This window comes from Acanthaster planci, unplaced genomic scaffold (assembly GCF_054643075.1).
Source record: "Acanthaster planci isolate LZ-2023a unplaced genomic scaffold, COTS_SCS Contig29, whole genome shotgun sequence".
Taxonomy (NCBI): Eukaryota; Metazoa; Echinodermata; class Asteroidea; order Valvatida; family Acanthasteridae; genus Acanthaster; species Acanthaster planci.
In genome coordinates, this window is record NW_028257653.1 from 95,645 (window position 1) to 111,975 (window position 16,331).

The window sequence follows — 16,331 nt, forward strand, 5'->3', positions numbered from 1 at the left end:
AAGGAAATGGTGAATTCGAAAACAGTCTTATACCTGTACGTAATAGTGTTAACTCCATTAATGGCTTATCTTACGTGTGTGACGATAGAAGCGATCTGGTCCCCTCCTTTCATCTCTCCCCAGTTCCCGGGTGTTGACAGGATCTAGCGTTACTGGCACATGAACCTTTGTCTCGTATCCCTCTGGCTGTATGAATCAAACATAAGATGACATGTGCACATGGCGTCATGGCCCACACGGTTATGATCGGGTAATGTTCACACCCGAGGCAAGTTTAATTTAAAGGAACCAGGAAATGAATTTTTCTGAGAATCACTTTTTGTATATCTCTGTACTCTTCTTCCACGTGTGAAGACTGTTTGACATCTGTTTTGAGTTACGGGAACTGAACGGTGCACTTTTTCCAACATTAAAAATTGACCAAGCATTTCTGGACAAGTGAGGGCGCTTTTGCTTTGAAGTAAATCCAGGAAGACATGGTTCAGGTTGCATGTTTACATGTTCAAATTGCGAACCCCAAATTTGCTATCTGGGAACATTTCCGTGAAAAGGATTTTTGCTGGATTATTGCCACATACTTACACAGCAGTAAATTGCCAAAGAAAATAAAATTTGCCATAAGCACTTGTTAAAAAATCTCGAAATTTCTTGGATGACATCATAGTTCTGCGCACAAATATGCAAATAACATTAGCATAAAAACCAAAAAGCATCGAAATATGGATTACAATTGCAAAAAAAAAAAATTAAAATCAAGTTAACTGAAACCCAAAGATGCAATTTCAATGGTTTTTAGTAAAATTTATAAAAATATTTCTATTTCCTGGTTCCTTTAAAGCTTTGCATACGAGAGGTAATACAAACCCTCCAAAATCTTAAAAGTATTGTCAACTCACTCTAACAATCAGCGTCTTTTTAACGGCATCGCTGTACTGCCCAGACTCGGCAACAACTTCTATAGGGATGTCCTTAACCTCCATGGGGACAATAACATACTTAACGGAGGCAGGCTTCTTCGAAGCAACCGTGAATGTTATCCCCTCTGAATATTCTCCCGGCTGTGCAACTGAGCACAGTCCCTCCTTACCAGCCAAACGAATAGTGACCTGAATTCACACAAAAAGAGATGAAATAAAATAATCCTTTAAGAAGGAGACGTTACAACCTCCTGTCTCTTAGTTTACGGAAAAGCTGCTTGCTAACAAGCGTCGCTTATACTTAGTGAATATTTATTGTGGCGGAAACTGACACCTCTTCTGACAGACCCAGTACACCAGTCTAATCGGAGATGGAATTGACCTGGCCCAGCTGCACAAATATGTTTATAACCATGAGGAAGGATGAGCGGCTACCCAGACAAAAGGAGGGCAACCTCGTTCCATTGGGACGATATTGCTACGCCATGTTGGTTCCCACCATGCCTTGCTTGTGAAGGAACGGCGTGCATGCAGCCCATGGAGTCGAAGTTGCAGGGGGATATCAGCCAACAAACGGCGGCCCGAACAGGGCGTTTTTTAATTTTTTTTTGGTTCTCCAATCGCAATGCTTTGGCACGGGCAAAGTGTTGGCTATATGATAAAAACATGGCCTTGGTACGACCGCAGTACGGTAATTTATCTTCTCACTAAATATCACTGATCACGTGTCTTCTATCGATATATTTCAAATCATTGGTTATCTTGATCAGTTTTGGATACAAGAACAAAGTGTGGTGATAACATTTTCAGCAATGAGTAAGGAAAAGAAAAAAATCAAATTAATAACCACCGCTTGTGTAACGCATTTGGCGGTCGAGCTCGTACGGCTGGCAGAAATTTACCCACAATGCTCTGCGCGTCTTAAGCTGTGACTCTGTGTGACGTATTTCCTTCACTAAAATCTGTGCAAAGCAATCTGCCCTTCCTAGCGCCCGGTTCGGGCACTGGGTGACGAGCAAAAGGAGCAGTTCATTTGGTGGAAATTTGCCACCACCTGGGAAAGACAGGATCAATACTGGCATCAGAGCAGTGAAATGCAGGAAACCTCAGTAAACATTACAATGATGCAGGGTTTAGGACAACAAATCAGTGCAATGCCAAACATGTCCCAGTGTGCATATAATGGCGTTGATAAACCACCATCAATCGTTCACCATTTCTTCCCAAAGATTGTTCAGCGGATACCATAATTCTGTTTCGATAAGGAACACTTTCCATGTGGCTCATTTTCGTTTTGTCGATCTTAAAAACACACGAAGAAAAAAGAAGATTGCCTCCAAGTCATCGTCGGCGTAGTTGAACACAGACGCTACGATCTCTATCTGCTCGAACCGCTGGACCGAGTAGGGCATGCCAAGATCAAGGAAGAACAGAGGGCGCACTTCCACCTTGATGGGGTCGGCCACACACAAGCCGAGTTCGGATGCAGAGACCCCGACGGCTTCAATGACCCAAGTGGTCACGCTATGAGGCAGTGTAATTGGGTACAGTGCCCTGACTCCATTTCCGTAGGAGCTACAAAATGAATTAACGGTATAAGAAATAATGGATGAAATCCAACAATGAGCTCGCATAAGAAGTTCTATAACACATTCTTGCATTTTACTTTCACCTTTGCTGTTAGGGATTTTTTATATGGATCAACTCTCATATTTTTGTTAATTTTTGGGGGGCCTATTTCTCACTTTTCCTGGGCCTGTTTTTGTTTTGTGTGGGGAAAATTTTTCGTCAGAGTTGAAATACTTTATGTTCGCACTCAGTGGCCTATCCAGCAGGGGGCGACAGGGGGCACTCCCCCCCCATATATATATTTTTTACAAAGAACACTTCCTCATGTAAGAAAGTAATCGGTATATTTATTATCCAATATAAACACAAAACCCATGAAATAAAAGCAAGGATGTCAGGACGGCGAGTAAGTCTTAGGGTTTTTGTCTCTCAACGTCATGTTGAATGAGCCCAAAGCTGCATTCGCTTTTGAATTCCCCCCACCCCACACCAAAAGCTTGATATGCAATACACAATTATTGCCAAGTAACTCTTAGGGCAATTTATAAAACAACTATTGTCTAGATAAAGGATTCATGGCGGCCCCTTCGCGCGTGTATTCGTGTCTCAACTGATCCATGCAATGTGATTCATTTTAATGCCGTTTTTTCGTGGATGCTTCCTTGCGCACATTTAATCTTATCTTCAATTTTTGTTTTGTTATTTCAAGCTCTTTTCTGATTACATGCCAATGCAAATTTTCATCTTTTTGAGCAAATGTGACGTCACCCAAGCTAGGAACCTAAGTGTCAAAGCTATTTTACCCTAACAGTAGCAAGACTTTGGGATGTTTTGCTGTTGTGTTTATTTGAGTGATTTTCTTGTTTTAGCTCAGTATGCCATTGAGCAACATTTTCTCGAAAAGTTTGAGTTCAAAAATGAGCAAAAAGCCTGTGAGATAGCCCCAAATACTCAGAATAGCAAGAGCGCCCTCATTTGTCAGGAAAAGCATAGAGAATCTTAAATGTTTTTAAAGGTAATTTTCAATGAGAATACCCTATTCCCCAATAAAAGATGTCAAATACTTTCCTTCCATTTAAGACGAATAGAAATTTCTCCAAAACATGCCCCAATGTAAAATGCGCAGGACAGACCATAATCGTTTTTGTACTAAAAGCATTAGGGCCTAGTTAAAGTAAAAGCTTCCAGCCTGGGCCATCCGTGCGTAAAAGTGTACAGACTACCTTGTCGTTACATTGTCGAATAACCAGCTCTCCGGGAAGTCCCATCGCACGAAGATTTTCTCTAGATTGACTTTTCCATCCCTGGCATCGGCTCTGCCTCTAGAGACACTTTCTAATTCTGTACAGCATTCGTAAAATGCTGTGATCTCTGGCGAGGCTCCGTTGAGGCCCTTCCGAGCGGCCATCAGCTTGGCTCTCTGGGCGCATGTCAGTTTATGAGACTCAGGTAGATTCCTCAGGCCCTTTTGGCAGTACTCCCTCTCAACACCATCGTATTTACTCACTGAAACGAAAAACGACAAGAAGAGCTCTGAGGAACATTAATAAGGGAATAAATATGTGCTTTGCCGGTGCGGCAGTAGTCGTGTCCAGTCTCCCGTGCCTGTCTTTACCGTTAGTTTAAGACCGGCCAAGCACATATTTATTCCCATTCATACTTTTAGTCAAAAGAAGCGATATGACGGGTTTCCAGCGGTTTTGTGCTATAATTTTACTTTAAGTTTCCGGAACATCCCGCCTACTTTATGAAACAATACTTGCGTAAATTGTCCTGTTGGCATTATAAAGTCTTTACAATGGGGTCAAGGGTTGTATCCAGGTGGCAGCACGTGATTTACGCAGGGAATTATCACTTCTTAGCGGGCATTATCAAATGTTAATACACGGTCAAATTACACGTTGTTGAATAGGGAGACTGTCTGAGGTATTTATGAATGATGACTTTTACACACAAGTAGAGCAATCCCTAAAGAAAATGCCCCTTAGTCAAACTGAGCGTAAACTGTGTTCACCAGTTGGGCGTATATGGTGATAAAGTGGAACAGACACTGTCAAAGGGCACACATACACCCATTTATACAACACCAATCTAACACTTATACCACTAGTGCAATTCATGATTATTTCTAAGTAGTGTTTGATATTCCCCGCGAATTATTTTTGAAATACGCTGGGAAAACTCGACTTGAATACAGGCTATCTATAACCGTGGCTCGGTGAAGAATTTTTCATAGGGGAATGATTTCCGACATCCCCAACGGGGGAAGCTTCCACGAGGCGTGAGGAATCGTCTCTTCTCAAGACTGTCGATAAACGTTTTCCATAGGAAAGTACCTGGCGCATGCCCAGACAAAATGTGTAAAAAACCGCACACGCTCCTCTTGAACATGGGTGTCGCTAGTAAGGGGGAAAAGAGAATGCACAGTCCCTCTTTGGAAAGATTGGGATGGAAAAAAAGAACTGTATGACAGAAGAGACAAAGAAACAAAGAGAGGATATAAAGTCGTCATACACAACGGACTGTTGCCATCCTGCTAGTGTTTAGGGCTTTGCTAAACCTGCATGGAGACCTACACCTTTTTCCTGGTGAAGCCCATTACTGCAGAGTGAGGCACTGACAACCAGGGGCAGCCCGAGCATTTCATTACAATGTTCCTTTGTCCTCAGCAAATTCGCCTGCAGTTTGGCAAAGTGAATTTATTGTGAGACATGTCTTTGTGTTTACTTAGAGAGTCACGAGGGAAATACTTATCCCATGCCTGGTGTATACTCACGAATTCGTTCCTTCTCGGTGTCGTTCACTGTTCTACGGACTCTACTATGTTCATCGGGACACCCGACGGCTTGATTGGGAAGATACAGTGAGAATGGCATTGAATATAAAGGCAATGAGCAGCGCAGGTATTCGGCTGTACACAATTTCGAAAAAGATCCCAAGCATATAATTTCACACAGTCGGCTTAACAGTTAACATTTGATAACAAGTTCTCTTTGTAGAACAGGTACACTTTCAATTACTGACGTCCTACCTTCTCTCTGCGGAACATTCACATTTGCGTTAGTCATTACTGCAAGTCCAGCATCCTGACAGAAAAAAAATCGAAAACGCACAATCAAGGATCGGGAAAAGGGGATTTCGAGTAACAGGGACCAAAAGCAGGTCCTAAACTTGTTCCTGTATTGTCGCAGTATGGTTGAAAAAGCATGGAAGTGCTTGGTATTTCAGGGACCGTAGGCTGTGCCTGGATCCCTGGCCCCTACGTATACACTTACCCCATAAACAATCGAGCATATTTCACCGTACAATCACGTTTCAGTACTACATGCATTATGTACTATCATTATCACGAAGAGTAAGCTACACGAGGACTCATACGCGCTCAAAGCGTTGCGAGCTGGCTTAATTGCAGACTCATTATGTTCCTATGCACTTGGGGAGCATTGATGAAGGCAGCTAACTGGAACTTAACGGGGTCAAGAGGTCAAACCTTTAAAATGCTAGCTGTAGTCTGACCACCGCCTGGTCCACAGCCCAAATCATATCCGACCATTCTCATGAATACCTGGCAAAGAGAAATTCAGACAAAAACATGTTTACCAAAATTCAAATGGATAAAGGTGATGCATTGGACCAGTGCACTTGAAATGAATGTGGACCAAAGGTCACGAAGGCCAGTTCCAACACGTCAATTTACACTTTATTGAAGTATCGGGTTTAAAACAGTAATGGACAGCTTGGTCTCTTGCATTTGTTCATTTACAAAGTTAGTCATTTTATTGCAGACTGGGCGATTTCTGATTAACAACGTGGCAATTAGAGTTCCACAGAGCATCATCATGTAGGGCCTATACACTGTAAAGATTCACTGTATTACAGGTGTATTATAGTAGCACATGGTGCCAGGTGTCAAAGTAAAGGCAAAGGAATTCAGAAGACAATGAAAATATTTGCATTCACGTTTTAAAAATTGACAAGGTGGGTGTTTGGACATTTCTTTTGTTCATTCTGTACCTTCTTTTGGGTAAGTCTGTGGTAGTTGCGGAGCTTGAAGACTGCTTCATCCACGGCCAGTAGGCCTACGTTTGTCTCATTCCATGCCGTCTGGATCTCCAGTTCCACATTCTGGCCAGCACGGTTCGCTTGGTATGTGTTGTGATGGACGGGTAAGCCCTGGATACTCATGTTAATCTTGGATAACGAAGGGCAGGATTCCAAAATAAGACCATCTTGGTTAGTCAGAGCATGCAATCTGCACTTAGCAAAGGCAGTTGGCTTGTGACGTAGGAAAGTTGAAAAAGAAGCAACACTGACCGAGCGTGAGAAATTAAACCAGCCAGCAGATCGACCGACCAGCTGACCAATAAACTGAGTGGCCTAAATTTCTTTGGTAACATCAATTCAAAAAGAATCATTCACCAAGCCAGCATTTTAACAACTGAGTGTTGCCTTGCTTTATACACAAATAAAAAGTAATTGCTCTGTACATGTGTTCAGCCAGTGCAAGTCCTCGCTGAGAAAAATGGATATCTTCAATCGTAAGAACAATTTAAAACACTTGTTCCAGCTCAGAAACTCGTTCGAACAAAAGCACAAAAAAACACCAAAACCCAGGTTACCATTACCGTAACAATTGACGACAACCACATAATTTTACCAATTAACTGCCAAGTCGTCTTTCAAAACAGTACTGTACTCACATGATTCTTGCATTTCTTCTCTACATCAATCAGAAGTGCATCCGCGATGACGTGACCGTTATTCCTTATGTAGTACGCAACAACTCGCGCCGACGGCGCCATATCGTGAGTGACAGTGAAGAGCAAGCCTATGTTCTGGTTAATCACTCCTGTAACATCACTGTGGACAATTCTCCCACCAGCAATGACCTACAAAAAATAGGCTTTTCACTAAATAATATTGTTTGTTATCCCTAACAGCCCCAAATCCTCCGATTTCAATATGATTCTAAATACACCCTAGGGGTTAGGGTTTTAAAGAGTGTAAAAGAAGTGCTTTTTGCAATAAAGCTTTTTTTCTTTTTTTTTCTTTTTTTTTCGTTTCTTTGCTTGTGCTTTTAAGGTAGATAAGAAATCATCTTTTGGACATGTACAAGTAGCCAAGCCAACATTTCCAGTGTGCTTGTAAGGCCTATATGCAATGACAATTTTGGTTACTCGAGACTTGTGTTCCTGCACGGTGCTTAAAACTCCCTAGGCTACCCAAAATTAGTTGCTTCTTGATAGAACATAGTCAATCCAGCCCTCGATAGCCGTGACAGCGTAATTGTGCGCACTCTGTCCCGACTTGTTCAGCTGGGGCTGAACATAGGCTGTCCTAGGTTTTTTTTTGTGGATAAACTGGAGGAACCAAAATGCGAACAGTCCAAAAGGTTGGTTCATCTAGAACAACGTATGCACTTTTACTGATTGACCTCATAAATTTTGACATACGCAAAACCAGTTCATTTTATATCACATTAAGGCATACCAAAGAAAACAGAAGTTTGACTTAGGTTCCACTACTGACAGAGTCCATATTTAAGTCTACAAGCTAAAATCAGCCAAGTTTACATGTTGGAATAAAAGTAAAGGAAAAGTAAAAAAAAACAGGAACAACTTACAAAGAAATTCAGTGTATCGACATTTTGTTCGTTTGTCAATTGCACTTCTACTGAACTCAAAGCATCGATCTGAAAAACGCAACGACAAAAGCAGATTAAAAATAGTTTCCTCCTGCTGGAAATTACTATTATTTTATAATGAACCCCAATTAACAATTTATGCATGGGGGTAATTTAGAGAATATTGTCAGAATTTTAATTTAAAAGCCGTCACTTATCCCACTTCCAAGTATTATGTGTAACTTTGACTTTCACGTATTTTGTAATAGATGCATCAAGCGCAGTGATTTGTTTTGAGTATTAAGTCTTATTGTATACCCTTAAAATACCTACCATCGGTACTGAAGAATAATTACAATTATTGATATACAACTTGCAACAGAAATACAACCTTTTCGGCTCGTCGGACGTTGAGGCCTATATGTGGAATCCTTAACGCCATGAATTCATTATTTGTTGAATCCTGAGGCTGGATGGTGATGGAGTCTTCAAAGTTGGCATTTACCAATGTCGGGTCGTTTGTTCGCAGCTAAAACGACAATAATTTATAAACATTACTTTCCGATAATGCTGGTTCATTTTAACATAGTTCTCATGAGGCAGATTTGGGTGGTTACCATACCATGGTCATGCATAGTGAGCGAATCAGTATACCATGAAAGAATGTCAGTGATTGCAATACTAAAAAATTATGGGAGACTTTGAGGCGCTTGGTGGTAGCAGATATACCTGTCCTTTTTCACCAGAGAGATCATAAGTAGAACGATCTCTATGGGTTTTTTTCATAGTTTTGCGCATGCTCTGAACTATGACCGCCTGGGGCCAATTTTATAGAGCTGCTTAAGCACAAAATTTGCTTACGCATGAAAAAAACTTGCTTGACAAATCAGGTTACCAGCCAACTGAAACTCCAAGTGATGTATATCGTTTTGGAATAGTATTCACCTGTCTTGTGGTTGGCATGACAATTAAATAGATATTAAGCTGGTAGTCTTTGTTTTTTTAAGCAAGGTTTTTTTTTGCGCTTAAGCAAATTTTGTGCTTAAGAAGCTCTATGAAAATTGGCCCCTGCTTAGAGGAACGCCCGCATGCTGTGAACCAGAAAAAAGACCGGTATGTTTGCCGCCACCAAGCGTCTCAATTCCCCCATACCTGAGTTGAACTTATAGTCATCCGCTACTCAATTATTCTTTTCATTACACGTATGAAAATCACAATAAAGTTACTCTGTGTCATCAAACGATTAACAACCCAACATGCATGTCGTTTGATATGTTTAATAGAGGTTTTCCCGGGAATTTCCGCAATGATTAATTTTGAACAATGTGTAACCTAATATTGAGTGAAATGGAATGCTCTTTCAGATTGCCATACAAATTTTCTTGTACAGGCACGCAACAGTACTGATGAGCATTTGATCATTCAAAAATCATTATAAGACAACTACATTTTTGTAGTAACTGTGTGACTCAGTTGGCGTTGTTTTTTTTTTTAAATTAGAACTCCATATAATGTAAACAAAACAAATTTAAAATATTAGAGGATTCAGGACAGAATTTGTACTCGTCGTTTCTATGACCACAACATTCAATGGCTAAGAGGCATTTAATGTGTGCGTACCACCCAACCGCGATCTCAGGTCATCGTAAATGGCTTCTAATTCTCTTGGCCGAATGAAAGTAAGTCTATTTAATTAATTAAAGACGTTTAGAAGCATAATTCCAAATTCCTAAGCAATAATGCTCAACACTAGTATTTGTCCATATTCTAATCATGTTCAGTATTTTTACATGTTTACAGACTGAGCGGAAAAAGTATTTGGAAAGGTATTCAGTGGCTAAACACAGTTCAGCTTTTTTCCCCACTGTACTTACTCTTATTTCTATCTGGGTGGCATCAGAAGGTACATCCAGCCTGAAGTCCACCTCTCCCTGGGGGCCCGAGACCTTTTCAAACGTGTCTTGAGCATTTCCTGCTCGGGAGACAACCAGATCAACCAAGTTACCATTCTGCAGTCGAGCTCTGGGTGAGGCGATCACAGGGATGTTTCTAGCCGGGAGGCCATTCAAGAATTGAACATTGACCTTTAAAGGGAACAAAGGCAAGAAAAAAGAGAAGAAACAAATTATTTTGAATCGCTAGAGACTGATGAATGGTTACACCCATTTTGATTACTCTGCAATTCTTTTCATTAAGCCTGTTTCGAATGTCGTACTTATGCCGTGTCAATAAACTTGAATGGAGCACGACGCTAACACGGCGTAAGCACAACAGTGGTTCCAAACGTTGACATTAATTCAAAAAGCCCAGTCGAACTTAAATAAATCCAACATGGCGGGCCAGCACAACGCAAAACGTGATTTTCCGATCTTTCAGCCAGAGTCACAAAGGAAACGAATTTGGCTTCAGCGAGCACTACTAGTACTTAATTTCTCGAAAAAAAAATCGAGGCCTATTTATTTTCAAGGCCCGATGTTATGGTTCCCGGCGATCTTGCCACCCCGGTGAACGGTTCCATATCATTTGTAAGTCCTCTTCCGACACATGGACATGTTTTAGTTTCAAAGGTCACCTTTGAGTTTCTTTTATTTCTTATCAAGCAGGAATTTGAAAGAAAAATGATTTAACTCAAACCCCAATCTCTCCCGAGCTCCGTCTAGCAATCTGCCCCATGCGTTTCGAGAAGTTTCCATTTGAATCGCCATATTTGTTGATGCGGTTTGTTGGTCAATGATATATTTCCCAACTCCACTAGGCCTACACGTTGTAAACATGCGCATTCCTAATTATCAACGAAATTTAGAACTGACTTCGAAACCTTTCAATATTGATCTTTTCCAAAAGGAAAAAGAAATAAAAAGGCCTAAAAAGCACCAGCAACAAAGAAATTCAGATTTCAGACGTCCTGAACACTAAGCGTTTTCCTTTCCCATTACACCACACAAAGCAACTCGAACTTCTTTTATACATTTATTTGTCTCCACAAATGACGCAGAAGCCGTCGCATAATTTAAGCGCCTGTCGTGATATATTACCGGCACTATTCTTACCGTGGCCTTTGCTTTAATTTGATAACAGATAGATTGTACACGTGCCTTTGCTGAGAAGGGTAGCTTCCTCTTGAAGTACCTTTGGATGAGGTCCCAGTTGAACTTGAAAGGGGTTCGGCAGAAGGTTACCATTGTGTTATTGGCATTGACGGTTTCTCCTGAAGCCGAGTCTGTGACAAAGGCTTGAATGATCAGTCGTTTGCCCATCAGCGATTTGGTCCAGTTCTCCAGTGCCGCATTGTTTAAATCCAAACTCTGGTGACGTTGACCTTCGTCATCTAACTATTTACAGAAAATAAGCGTACCAATAAACATAAAAAATGAAACATCTATTAAGCACTACTTGTTTTGGGAATTTCCCGACATTCTGAGAGGCGAGGTCTCATCAAATTAGAATACGTTTGCACCAAGACGGACAGTCGTGAAAAAAAGCACATTAGCTGATCGTCAGATACAGTAGCGTAACTAGAATGAAATTTCTTATGGGTAATTAGGGGGTACACACAATCTTCAAGGGGCACCGAAATCATATCATCTGGGACTTGTACGGTTGTACAGAGATTGCATTTAATTAACTAAAAGTTTCAAAGGACGGGAGCACACGTGTATACCTCCGTTACACCACGGAGTTGATGGCTGCCACCCTAATAGTCAGAGCACTGTCTACCCATCATTTTGATAATTTCTTCATCATGTACCAAGGTATTTCGTGATGTAGACGGCCTACCTGTCCTTCTTTCGATTGGAGTGTCATCAGACTTCCGTCATCTGTAAATACTCCGTACCTTACGTAATAGTTACCAACAACTGGTTCGCCAAATAGATATCTGGAATGAGGAGAAAACATGGGGAGAAAAAAGCTACTACGATGCTGGGACAATATCCCTTTTCAGTGACACTGTGGCATATGATGACGTATGAAGCAAGATATGAGACGGAGACAATGCTTTGTGTTAGTCATTGTTTCACTATAATTTGAGGAATTATTTTCAGACATCTAGGGGGATGTGTTAAGTAACAATATTCTAGAGTGTGTATAGTGATTGGACATATGGGGGGTGTCCCTCGGTCTCATTTCTTGCTGGATACATGCGATGACGATCCGACTAGCCACCACTGTTCATATAAATAGATACCCTGTACGATATGCGGCGGGGGCCCCCTCCCTAATTGTGATGCACAAGCTGTATGCCTTAGGACTATTGTGCCTACTGTACCCCCCTCGGAAATTTAAAAGGAATTCCAAAGAGTCCACCAAAAAAAAAAAGACACGGTAGAGGGGGTCCCCTTTGTCGGATATCTTACAACATGTGCCAAACAAGGCTTTCAAGCAGCGAAACGCCACATTACAAAGCCCCGATATTTGAATTAAGTGGGGGATGTTAAGTCAGGCGTGGGCACAAGAGGAATGAAAAGGATGTTGGTGGTGCTTGCCTGTCTAGAAAATTAGACAACACAAAGAATGTCTGCTGTTCGAATCCTTGATGGTACCTTTTTTCCTTCAACTCCCCTTTTCCTTTTTCCCATTTTTTCCTGTCGTGATAGATCCGTTTTGTTGGATGTTTGTTTTCAAATGGGGCTACAACATCGCCCCCTGCCTCTAAACCATTGCCTCAATACCAGAATGATGTCGTTATACAATGATGCCAGACAACCCAAACTTAAGTGTAAGTTGCCCCCTTGAAGAAGGAGCAACCAAAGTGGAAAATGGAAGGTGGAAATGCACTATTGCACTCTGTGATGTTTCAGATCATACTTTGCCTTCACTTTCGACACGAGGGAAGGTGTTCCTGGCACAATATACATCGACTGTGTTGAGACTTCAACATAAAACTTGGGAAGCACTAGGAATAAAACAAAATATAAGGTGAAGTGAAAACTAAAGTGCAGGAAATTAACTAGTATTTTGCACTACCGTAGTACGGAAGCCAGTTTAGTGCCGAGGAATTCGATATCCACTTTTTCGTAAAGCATGGACAAAATAGTGCAATGTTTGACACAAATTTCCTGGCAGCCGTCCAGTGGTGTAAATCTGTGTCGGTAATTGGGGGCGGGGGCTGGGGAAAGGTGGGGGGATGACTTGCCCGGCCATGAAAACTTGAAAAGCGGGGGAAGGGGGTGACACCATATGACTCTATAGAGGTCAATGTTCATGAGATTGATGAACAGCTGTAAAATGTATTCAGAAGGGCATATTTAGGGCTTTTTAAATTGTTTCCCCTTTTTGAGAGATATTGAACGCATTTTAGTCGATGGAAGTCTGAAAAATTCTTCACATTACGCTTCAGTTTTTTACTCACCACAAAAAAGTGTGGAGGATGATTCAGTAGCCCATCCCCCGCCTCAGAAAGTGGGGGGATTATAACGCCCCCCCAATTTACGCCCATGCAACCTCCACTTGACATGAAATTATTTGGCGGCCACCAGGGTGGCAGCAACTTATTTTAACGTAGTTGAAGTCAAGGTATCTGAACAAGATTTACGGAACTTCTGGGATCCAGTGAGGTAAAATATTTACAGTATTAAATATTTTCCTTAATACCTATCTCACGTACACACGCACGGTTTACAGCACTGTATGCACTACACCATAGGAGTTCCTAATCAATTTCATTATGACTGACAATCAAAAGGCAGAAGACCACATAATCTTGCTATTTTAAATCCAACCTTTTGCATTACACGAGTGTTTCTGACTGATGTATCTTGACATTTTTCTTTACCCACGAAAATATTTTAACCGTCCCTATTTTGGAGGTAGGGGGTTGTTTTAACTCACCGTATTCCTTTACTTCGAACTGGACCGATGTGCTGGCATTAAACTTGAAAAAGAAGAAGACAAAGATTTATAAAATGGTATATTAGACACCAGCTTGCCTTCCCTCAACCAGCTTTACTCACATCATGACTGACCAATCAGCGTACGTGGACCGGCATAATAAGCTGTATGGTATACAGTGAATGCTGGACACTGTGATTTGAACGTACGGTATGAGAAACGGTGCTTAACGCAGTAAGAATAAACCTTCTCCAGCAAGTTGATCGAAATGTTTTAATATGTACCATTTGTACGATCGACGTGATTAGTATTCAGAGAATACATCACAGACTGTTATCGAACGAAAACATTATTTGATTGTAAAATGTCTCAGCGCTTTGAGTCACTTGCAAATTCGTTTAAAAATTTGCACTAGGGTTGAAAATGGAATACAAAAATTACAACTATGAAGGCTGAAATGCAAACTTTCTTACCAGATGGCCGTAACGGGTAGTCACTGTCCAGTTTCCAAGCACTGGGTGCTCAGGGACGTCAAATTGGAGGATCAGAAATCCATTATCGGGTCTCTGTTGTTTTCGATACACAGTAATTTTGTCTGGGCTCATAATGTCGACTTGCAACTATTCGACAACGAAAGAGAGCCGACAGAAAAAAACAGTAAAGCAAAGGAGCTGTTTTGGGCTTTGTTTTGGTTTTCGTACTATCATGGTTGTTTGTTTAATTTTTCGCAGAGCGCAGTTATGCAGATGTAAATATACTGTACATGTACTTTTCATCTGATCAACGTGTTCATTTGCAACAAGTGTTTTCTGCCATTGGGCCTGTTTAACGATAGTATCTGAAATGTTTGCAACAGTTGTTTTGATTTCCAAATACCTTATCAACTCGGGCTTTAACCAATTAGAATACTGCTTAATCCACCATTTTGGCATACAGTCGTAAAAACGACGATGGGCCTTGAGCTGGACCAAGAGATGGCGCTATTTTCTTAGCAACAGAGGCTGCATCCGAATCTCTTGTCTAGAGCTAGGTCTAGGTCTTCGCTCCATTGGAAATGCGTAGAGACGCGCAGACAATAGACCTAGCCGTAGCTCTAGAGGCCCGTTTCGGACAGGGCCAGAGGCTCGTTTGGTCAGAACTGAACTTTAATGGTTCACGTACGACTAGGAAACGTACATGTAACGGTCACATCGCTACCAACAAAAGGAACACTCCCGACCAAAGTGGATCCTTTCAACCAATGAGTGGGCGCTTCTGCTTGAGGTTGTCAAGGTGGTATTTGAGAGGGTTATTCTATAAGTCAAACAAGGATAATTACGTGGAGAACAGGGGAAATTGTAGAGAATTAAGAATAACAATAAGCTTTATTCCCATTTTTTTCTTTTTTACATGTACTTGTCTTGCAGACACTTTGATTGGTTCTTTTTTTTTCCAAACGATATAGCCTCTGAGAAAGCATCCCACTCGTCTCTCTTGTCCAAAGTGAACATAAATAAAAACATTATTTATTGATCAATTGAAACAAACTGAATAGAATTCACGGGAACTAACACTGTGAATCTAGTCTGTTACAGACAAAGATGTTAAATCGAACATTGTCTACATGTGATTACTTGGACATTTTGGTTCATATATGAAGTATGTTTAATACCTCCATTTTGTACTAAAATGCACTTGTCATAGACTCACCTCGTGATTTGCAGGAGCCATGTCCTGATTTAGAGCCACAACACGAATGTCAACTGTCGCCAAATAAAATAAGAACAGGAAAATATAAACATGACAGTAGTAAACCACTAAAGCAAAGATTTGAAGGTTTGCAGTAGAAAAGGGTTTTTGATACAATGTATTGCATGTTCAGGAGTGACGATGGACAGGGTACACAGTCTAAAACGATGAGTTACCTCACGGCTCTTTTCAGAACCTAACGAAACTCATAAAAAAGAATTCCTATAATACTGGAAACTTATTCCTGCCAACAAATCTCCCGAATCGTATGTCGCCCTCTGTAGACGCAGGTATTAATTTTCTCACTTTATGTCCAGTCATGCTTTATTTTAGAGATCTGCATTTTGCTTTTGTTGATTCTTTAGTCTGTTTGGAGGTAAGAGGTCGACTTTTTCAAATCTAAATTTTAAAGCAAGTTTTGGAATTTCAATAATGCATCCAATAAATGACTGAATGTTGCCTTAATTGGAGGGGCTGTGACGGGGCCTCGGGGTATTCCTGACTGTGCAGTTCTCACACTAAGAAGAATTATGTTTAAAAGTCCTCCCCTACATTTAAAAAACATTTTACGAGCGGGGAAAAGGTTTCATATTATTGTAGGCAGAAAATCGGGGTCGGGTTTTGGAAGCATTTTGTGATTGGTAAAGAAATGGGGCAATTTTTTA

The 16,331-nt window shown here is 40.9% G+C and overlaps 1 protein-coding gene across 1 annotated transcript in view; it reads right to left on the reverse strand.

Moving 5' to 3' along the window:
- LOC110986238 (complement C3-like) overlaps positions 1-16,331 on the reverse strand; it is a 42,911-nt gene that overhangs the window by 18,598 nt on the left and 7,982 nt on the right. The window contains exons 4-21 of the mRNA XM_087131907.1: positions 15,628-15,680; positions 14,412-14,558; positions 13,939-13,981; positions 12,916-13,003; positions 11,887-11,986; positions 11,205-11,441; positions 9,984-10,193; positions 8,501-8,638; positions 8,110-8,178; positions 7,187-7,375; positions 6,501-6,677; positions 5,977-6,051; positions 5,518-5,572; positions 5,263-5,331; positions 3,710-3,992; positions 2,252-2,492; positions 897-1,106; positions 75-186 (exon numbers count right to left, since the gene is read on the reverse strand). Coding sequence (XP_086988033.1) covers positions 75-186; positions 897-1,106; positions 2,252-2,492; positions 3,710-3,992; positions 5,263-5,331; positions 5,518-5,572; positions 5,977-6,051; positions 6,501-6,677; positions 7,187-7,375; positions 8,110-8,178; positions 8,501-8,638; positions 9,984-10,193; positions 11,205-11,441; positions 11,887-11,986; positions 12,916-13,003; positions 13,939-13,981; positions 14,412-14,558; positions 15,628-15,680 — 2,496 coding nt within the window. The remainder of the gene's footprint in view (positions 1-74; positions 187-896; positions 1,107-2,251; positions 2,493-3,709; positions 3,993-5,262; positions 5,332-5,517; positions 5,573-5,976; positions 6,052-6,500; positions 6,678-7,186; positions 7,376-8,109; positions 8,179-8,500; positions 8,639-9,983; positions 10,194-11,204; positions 11,442-11,886; positions 11,987-12,915; positions 13,004-13,938; positions 13,982-14,411; positions 14,559-15,627; positions 15,681-16,331) is intronic.